Source organism: Seriola lalandi, unplaced genomic scaffold (assembly GCF_002814215.2).
Source record: "Seriola lalandi dorsalis isolate HSWRI2012SDOR001 ecotype SW California unplaced genomic scaffold, Sedor1 jcf7180002054901, whole genome shotgun sequence".
Taxonomy (NCBI): domain Eukaryota; kingdom Metazoa; phylum Chordata; class Actinopteri; order Carangiformes; family Carangidae; genus Seriola; species Seriola lalandi.
The window spans coordinates 7751231-7760524 of NW_019525453.1; the positions used below are offsets into that span (position 1 = coordinate 7751231).

At 38.6% G+C, this 9294-nt stretch overlaps 1 protein-coding gene across 1 annotated transcript in view; it reads left to right on the forward strand.

Annotated features, from left to right (window-relative positions):
* Positions 1–9294, forward strand: part of ift172 (intraflagellar transport 172) — a 46004-nt gene that overhangs the window by 6648 nt on the left and 30062 nt on the right. The window contains exons 14-18 of the mRNA XM_023430287.2: positions 32–117; positions 1897–2009; positions 5041–5208; positions 6492–6628; positions 9257–9294. The exon at positions 9257–9294 is cut by the window's right edge and continues 32 nt beyond it. Of these exons, the coding sequence (XP_023286055.1) occupies positions 32–117; positions 1897–2009; positions 5041–5208; positions 6492–6628; positions 9257–9294 (542 nt within the window). The remainder of the gene's footprint in view (positions 1–31; positions 118–1896; positions 2010–5040; positions 5209–6491; positions 6629–9256) is intronic.

Genomic DNA, 9294 nt, shown 5'->3' on the forward strand with positions numbered 1-9294 from the left:
TGTTTGTTTGTTTGTTTGTTTGTGTGTCTAGTGTCCGACTAAATGAGAGAAAGCAGAGAGGAGTTGAGGACAACAAAAAGCTCGCTTATCTGATTGACATAAAGACCATCGCTGTTGGTAAGTATGCAGGAGACCACACTCAGGAGTTATTAGTATCATTTCAACCTAACACAAGCAAAAAAAAACCCCACAAACTAAAGAATATTTTTTGGTATCGGGCACCTCTTAACAAGGTTTTGTAGCCACTGATGTGATTTTAAATTCTGACTCAGCACCTTGATTAAGGTTTCACACCCTCTCCTTTTAAACAAAAACGGCAAATTTTTAATAATTTGTGCTGATATTTAATATCTTATTAATTATTCTCTGGAAAACATTTAAAAACAAAGTGTTTATTTTTAAATATTCAATGTAAAGTCTTTTTAGTAGACGTTTGCTGTGATCCATACTAGCTATTGTGGCTACTGTTCAGTGTTTAAGACTAGTGACTAGTGGTTTTACTGCTTTATGTCACACATGCATATTTACAGTAAAGGATAGTGATGTTGTTTTATATTTTTCTTATTGTAAAGAAAAGTGTCTTTATTGTCCCTTATAGGGACATTGCTTTGCAGTGAGGCACATACAAAGACAAACATACAAAGACACACATAGCACCCACACTTATGGACATCAATAGACATAATGGACAGAGTGATATGTAAGAGTTCATTCCTCAAGGTTAAATAGGCAGTGTGTGAAAATAAGCCATCTCCATCCTGCCATTTAACAACTGAATAGCAGATGGAAAACGTATTTTTATCTCTTGGTCCTTATCACGGGCACCTATGGCCTGAGGGTAACAGTTCAGACTCTGTCCGAAGAGGGTGATCTTGGCACTCCAGAAGGGAAGTAGCCTTATGGATCACCTGTCTGTTATAGAGGTTTGTAAGCAGGGTTTGACTCCTCCCTGAAATCTTGCTAGCCACTCAGATGTTCCTCACACAAGAGTAAACAGTGCATTTGTTATCAGTGGTAGATTAATATATATTTGGAGCTGTGATAAGTGTTTAGAGCAGCAGGGTGGCGTCTGTGGGAATGAGTGAAAACTGTTTCCTTGTTCATGGTAATGAAGGAACATGTCACCCGGTTCAACAGTGAGGCTCATTGATGTGTTGTTCAGGCTTTGGATCCTTTTTCTGACACTAAGAAAAACTGTGTTTCTGTATTGCAGTCATATCCTTTAATGCAGCTGTAAGTTGTGAATGTGCAACAACAACATCTTTGTGAAGGGAATTTCAGAGCAAAAATTCTCAGTATTTGACTAAGAAATAGTGAGTCATCACTTTTCGATCGACAACCCTGACGACTCTTTCAGATTAAGATGCTCATTTTTGCGGCATTCGGCTGTGAAATGCATTTGGAGAACAGTTTCAACCTACAGCTTTTGTTAGTTGACATAGGACATCTAAACATTGTTGGACGATGATGATCATTATGTCATTATTATGTTTTTCTTTCCACAAATCTTTTAGTATGTCTTGTTTTACACAGGAATTTATCCAGAGAGCAAGTTTTCACAAAGGTCAAGCCACAATATTAAACTTGTACACTAATTGGAGTTTATAATCATTTAAACTGTATCATTTCCATCCAAGTGGACCACACTGAGTGGACCATATCCCATTTTAATTAAAAAGACACTCTCATATCAGACTAATACCAACTTGATCCTAGTGCAGATGAGTTTTTAAAGTCGAGAAACTGTTCACTCTGCGTATGAGAATCATGGATAATTACAAACGACAAGTTGATTTCTAACATAGAATAAAAAGCCAATTTAAGTCAGATACATTGTCGCACTGTCAGTCTGACAGCTGCTCAGTTAACCCATCGTTTCCTCTCCGACCCCCACAGTGGACCTGGCCGGAGGCTACAATCTGGGAACCATCAGCCACGACTCCAAGATTGACTGGCTGGAGCTCAATGAAACCGGACGCAAACTGCTGTTTAGGGACAAGAAACTGCGGGTGAGAATGAAACCTCAGCACCCTGAGGCGCTGAAAGAGGGGAAACAATGGCAGAGATCCCTGAAGGCAGAGCAATGATGATGATCAGGAAAGTAGGAAAATCTGTCCTCGGATGGGGGGGGGGTGTGTGAAGTTATAGTTATAGTTATAGTCCATCACCCAAAACAGGCCCTGTGGATGTCTGTGTGGAACCATCTTGGTCATCAGGGTGGTGTGATGGTGGGTCACAATAAATAAGGAAGCCCTTTGGCAAATGAGAGCACCATAAATTAACCAGGAATAATAAGCATAAATGTTTTTTTCTTCTTTCTTATCCTGTTAATTGTGTAATTTAACCCCTTCTAAGTATGTCTCTAGTGTGTTTTCTGTATGGACAAAACAAACTGATGAAAAGTGGACGTGGCTTTTAGTGAAATAAATACATTTTCAGGGCATTCAGAATTTCAAAAATCAAAACATCCAAATTCATATTATTTTTCTTCTTTTCTAAAAGTAGTCCATCTAACTCATTCACAACTCATACATAAGATTTCAATAGGTTTTTTTTCAGCTTGTTATTATGTGTGTGCTAAACACTTGGTTGAATAGCGAAACATGCAAATTACCTGCATTTATTCATTGTTCTTAAAAATGATCAAATACAGAAATTAGAAATAACATTATATTTATAGTAGTGAACAAAGTATTTACCAGCTGTCTGGTCAAATGTGTCTTTTGCTCATAGTAACTGATGAACATTTGGATTTTGTTTTATGGTGATCTTCCTCACCTAATTCTTAGATGAATTTGTATAAATTCCTTTTTAATTTATTTTTCCTACTTTATTACAGAAACAAAAGACATTTAGAAAAGGTAGAAATGTTGTGCCAGTTATATATGTATGAGGAGCTGTGTGTGCGGGGTGAGAGTGGCGGGGAGCTGCTGTCAGTTGTTGCCTGCGGTGATGAAACAGTTTGATGTCTGAGCCTAGGGGCAGAGACATGGAGAGCTCTGGTAATTGGGAATCCTTCAGTGGTGTCAAACTTTTTGCTGCTCTTGTATGACACACAGTGACATTTTCAGTCACTTAGTCATTTTTTTTATTTGAAAATTTGTATTTTGTTCAGGAACAAATGTAGTTTTTTTTTTTTAGTATGTACAAAATGAACTCTAGTTGGAGAGTTAGTGAAGTATATCTGTATGTGCACCACTGACTATAAAAAGAAGGAGAATGAGAAGGAATTTGAAACTTTGCTGGGAATTAGAACCAAGAATACAGATTGAGTGCTGTGATTCAAAACCTTTTTGTAGAAACCACCGTATATTCTTATCATGTCACTGCTAACGAAAAGCTTTCAAGTACATTGTACCTTTACTTCAGGACTGTTGGTGCATGAAAATTGGATTTGCAACTGGATAAAAATATAATTCAATGTAAATCAATCAATCAATGACAATCTGAGAAAACTTTGACTATTTCATCTTGTTTCTAAAGTTGTATAGCAAAATGTTTCTTTAATTTAAACTTGAACTTATCAACAGGCTGCTCATCCTCACTGCAGTAAAACTTGGCCAGCTGAGCTCCAGGGTGAAACTATACTCAGAGCATTATTAAAAATGGTGGTAGTGGTGAGGGGTGAGGGATATTAAGGTAGCTGATTACAACAGCAGGTGGTCTCTCTCTCTCTCGCTCTCTCTCACACACACACACACACACACACACACACACACACTAAGGGCTACAGGAGCCACTGTCATTTGTCAAATCTACATAAGCTCAGCTCATCAGGGGTGTTCACTTGGCACTGGTGGAAATGAATCAGCTTTCTTCAAGACAAAGGAGTTTAACTGAGCTGATGAACTGATTTTAATGTTACAGGACAGAGAACTGGGAAAAAAAGACAATCACAGTGTTTACCAAATCTGTCTCACTCATAGTCTCACAAACAGAATCTGCCTTGTTTCTTTTGGCAACATTTCTCTCTAAAGAATCATTCCATCCCAGCATATCACAACACAAAGCTGGAGCAATCAGTTGATTAGCTTAGTTTAGCATAAACACTTACAGTATCTTCAAGTCTTAAAAAGCCTTAAAAATCACTGAATTCAGTTTCAAGTCTTAAATTTAACTTGCAAAAGTCTTAAATATTTTCTTCTGCTTGCTGTAGGCAGTAATATTAGTTAAAAAATGTTTCTGTTTGTGATAGTCAGGGAGACATTATACACTTTTTAATTGAAAGTGTGATGTTTTGATAGTGAATTGTGCTGCAGGAGGCTGATCAAATCCCCCATCAGACCTGTAGAAAACACTGACGCTACTGGTAGCCACAGTAGCGAGGAAGCTAATTGTCTCATAATGGGTTAAAGGAGCTATTTATAAGTTTAGCTATTGCTACATAGTCAACTTCAGCATTAAGAGCTGTTTACTTACCAGTGTAGAAGGAACAATGCGAGTTCAGCATCAAAATTCATTCCTTTACTCTCCAGCGGTGGAAAACACGACAATATTAACTCTTGTCTCTATCATGTCTTTTCTTCTAATTAAGTTAGCTTGCTACCCAACTAGCCCCAGTCCGTCTCCGCCTTGAAGACGTAGCTGCTCAGAGGACGTATTATAACTGCTTGTGTTGTAAAAACGATGGGTGAAGCTTTTGTCAAGTGACAATCACCACCACCCGCCCTTGGCAGAAAATCACATTTGGCAGCAGAGAAAACTTACAGAACGCTCCTTTAAGTGTCAATTTTAGCAAAACTTCAATTAATTTAATTAATCATTTTAATTATCTAATCCATGTATCCATGTTATGCCTTATCTGGAACCAGGTTGCATTGATGTAATTAATGATATCATTAATAATTATTCTTATAAGCTGCTGAGGAGTAATTTAAAAAAGGACATGATAATAAATCATTCCAGGTCAAATAATTGTGTTTCCCAAGATGTTGAACTATCCATTTAACACTGTATGTACGTTGCCTTTGATAATGTCAGACCATCGGGGATGATGAAATTAAGAATCTCTGTATCTCCCATCTACTCTTTCCTCCTCAGCTCCATCTGTACGACATAGAGATGGGAGTGAAGACCACAGTGCTGAGTTTCTGCTCCTATGTCCAGTGGGTGCCCGGCAGTGATGTGGTGGTCGCCCAAAACAGAGGAAACCTCTGCATTTGGTACAGTATCGACAGCCCAGAGAGCGTCACCATGTTCCCGATCAAGGTGAGAGTTTGTCCTCAGTGTATGTCTGAGTGGAGAAAATGACAATTTCTCTATAAGGTTATATAAGTTTATGACTTCACAATTAAACGGGGCTGATATTTGCTTTTGTCATCCTTGTTATCTTTTCACTCCACACCCTCAGTTTAAATAGGGGTGCTGTTGGTGTTAATGTTAATCTCTGCACTGACCCTAATGTTTAACAAAGTTTGCTGGTAATATTATATATTTTTTTAATAGTTTCCAGTTTTTATACCCACACCACGTTTTCCTTTTACTTTCCTCAAGCTTTGTGGCTCTGTGCTCAGTGTGAAGCCAACTGAGCAAGTGTTTTTTTGTGCTGCTGTCCTGGGGCAGTTAGTCGCCCTGGGCAGGCACAAGTTTTGGAAACTTGCTTGTGTTCTCATCAATAATAAAAACCAGGCAGAGCAAGCTCTTGCATGGTCACAGTTGGATACATTTTTATGTTTGGGAAGTTCATCAATAATGCTTAGCAACAGTCCAGTACCAGTCCAGTTGTGGGACTATTTGTGCTGTCGTAGCCAAATAAATGATAAAATGAACAAACAAATCATAATCTGTCGTCTTCAGTACTTTGCCTGTGGCCTCGTACCTATGACCGAATCACAGCCGTGCTGATATTCAGTTCAGCATCACTCCCTCTCATGTGAATTTTATATATATATACGTATGTATATATTATAATATGAATAATATTAATATTACAATATTAAACAATGATAATAATAATAATGATAAGCTTTATTTATATAGCACCTTTCAAAAAAGTTACAAAGTGCTGTACAAGACAATATAAAATTGAGGACAAATAATAAAAAAGAAATTATAAAATAGATAGATTAAAAACAAGTTTAAAGGTTCTACAATGTTTGGGAGGAGATATAAGAGAAAAAGTGCGACAATGAAGTAAAGTAAAAATGAGATGGAACAAATATCTAAAATGATAGCATCAGCAGCTGCATCATCACTGTGTAAGTAGTATTTTGCTGATTAGTTATATCTTTAGCAGCGCATCATATTGTATTAGCTGATCAGATTTTTTGTATCTAAAATCTTTATCTGTAAGTAATATATTATATATTATTATTTAATATTACCCACTCAAGTGTAGTGGAATATAAATATAAAATAGCATAAAATTGAATATTTAAATACCTCAAATATGTACTAAAGTACAGCACTTGAGTAAAGACTTCACCGTGCCAAAATCCCTCTGTCTAGTTCAGGTAAATACTTCAGGTAATAACTTCACCTGTCTTTGTCAGGGAGACATTGTGAATCTAGAGAGAGTTGATGGAAAGACGGATGTGATCGTGACGGAGGGCGTCAACACGGTGACGTACATGCTGGATGAAGGCCTCATCGAGTTTGGTACTGCTATTGATGATGGAGACCATGACAGGTAACAGATGTGACCCAATCACTTTGATTATCATCTAATGTGATTAATGTGAAAACAGTTTGAATGACTGTCCGTCCTTCCATGCACTTGCTGCTTGAGTTGCAGCAGCAGCAGGGTGAGCAGAGCAGGCCAGATGTCCTTTTATCCGGCAGCTTCCTGCAACTCCTCTTCACGGTTTCCTAAGCACTCCCAGGCCAGCTGGGAGACATAATCCATCCCTTCAGCGTGTCGTGATTTTAACGCCTCCTTATCAGAAGCCTAAGCTGTCATAACTGACCTCTTTCATTTTGGAGGAGCAGCAGCTGAACTCTTCACTCGAACTGAGCTCGGTCAGAGAAAGTGAGGCCCGGTACCTTTTCACAGGATTTTGGTTGCTTGTATCTTTCTGATGTCTGTCTTTCTGATAAGAGAGCAGACATGCAGTAGGTAGGACAGGGAATCTAAATCCATTTTTTAGTTTCCTTAAAAAGGCATTAAAGGGTATTAAAAAAATAGCCATAAATTAAATTTACAAAAGTATTGAATATTTTCTCTTGCCCTCTGATGTCATGAGATGTTACATGTCTATAAACTAACTATGAAGGAGACAGTTCAATCCCAGTCACAATCAGTTTTGTGATGTCGGGAAGTAGCGTGGGATCATAGAAGTAATTTGGATTCCTTCAGTGTCAGTCGTCCGGGAGGTTTTTACTGGGAGCTGAAATATCCACAGAGGTCTGCTCTCCAAAACAAACAGACCAGGTGATTATAACAGGTGAAAACACGGAGTAAAGCAGTTTCACGTTAATAGTCGGTGATTCTCTGACGTTGTTCAGAGGACACAGTTTGTCTCGGAGGAGCTGTGAACACAGCCGTCTAACATTTACTCAGCTGTTTTCTCTGATAACTTAAGATCCAGATGTCATCTGACAGATTATGATCAGATGTAGGATTGAAATCTGTCATCTGCTTAAAATATATAGTTGAAAAACAACCAAGGTGTGAAAAATGTATTTTAAAAATATGGCTTAAAACTGGATGAAAGTCAATTTTTACGCTTCTGGCAGGCAACAGTATAGACATAAGGGATATGATGTCATTGACAGGCGACCAAATGTAATGGACTGTTACATGATTAAAATCATGTATGTCTCTATTGCAGGAAAGATTTGGGGATAATGCCAGTACACAAGATGTTTTTAGACATTTTAATGTGGAAAAGTGAATATTATAACTTTAAATTGAATTTAAGGTGGATTGTTTTAATACTGCATCGTGCACACAGGAAACAGTTCAGTCCTCCAAACTTTACTGCTGCAGCAGCCAGGTAGGTCATCAACTCATCACCAGCATGTGTTGATTTTAGCATAAATGTAAATGTAGTTGAATAATGATAATTTCATTTGATTCATCTATCCATCCAGCCACTTATTTATAGGTCCAGGTTGCATTGATTTGATTAATTTTCTCATTAGGAACTCTTGTTATATGCTGCAGGGAAGTACTGAAAAAATGTGATATAATAATTCTAGGCCATATGGTCCCTGCTGGTTTTCCAACATGCAGTCATACTTTGGGTGGTATGTTGGTGACACAGGTATTAAATTGCATTCTCTGTGGTATTAAAAAGGTCTTAGAAAGTCTTAGATTTAACTCGCTGCAGAAACCCTGTGAGAGGACAAAGACAGACTGAACTGTCTCTTCACCACCATGATAATAAGATACGAAGACACCCAAACCTTTCCACTTGAGGTACCTGCCTCCCCTTCACCTCACAGTTTATGGGAAAGTCACTTGGTGAAATTTCTGGGCGGCTTTTCCAAGAAACTTTTAACACAAATTCACTGCTTTGACCACTTTGTCCTCACTCTGTGGCTCCACCTCTCTGTTGGGATCCAATTATTTCACAGGGATTTGTTCGCTTGCTTTCATCATTTCATTTTATCCAGTGATCATCTTAGCTGAAGGATATCTAAACCACCTTAGCTGTGCTAGTTATCTCTCTACTGTCATTGCAAATCTGTGTCATCAAGGCCATGTCTAAGGCTCTGTGATTGACAGCTAGGTCCTTATAAATCTATCCAATCTGTGGATTCAACACCAGAAGCTTCTGTAATCTCCTTTACTTGTGTTGTGTCTCCTGGTCACATTGGAAAAAGAGCCCCGGTCCCTCTTGAGGAAGTTGGAAATTTACTCTCTGACCCTCCTCAAAAGTAGATTAGTGTGTCAGGTTGAAGACTCCTCCTACAATCCTTCTCTGGTCATCTGTCTGAACCTCTGCACCCTCCCTCCTGACTTGCTGGATATCTGTTCAGATGTGTAGAAGAAGATGACAGTGCCTCAACAACACTCCACTCTGATCTCCATAACACCACGTAAACCCTGCTACTGACTGAATATCTTATAGCTTGTGGTTTGCCCAAAGGAACTGAGGCAGAGCAGATGTGAGCCGACACTGCAGCTTGGACCCGGGTCTGTTTAATCAATGCACAACTCACTGCTGCTGCTGTAGTCGTCTGTTCTGTCCCATCATGCGTCATGGACTGTCTTGCCATCTGACTCAGCTGCACTGCTTGTTTGTTTATAAGTGTGTGTGTGTGTGTGTGTGTGTGTGTGTGTGTGTGTGTGTGTGTGTGTGTGTATTTACAGAGCCACGGCATTCCTCGAGACTCTGGAGATGTCACCAG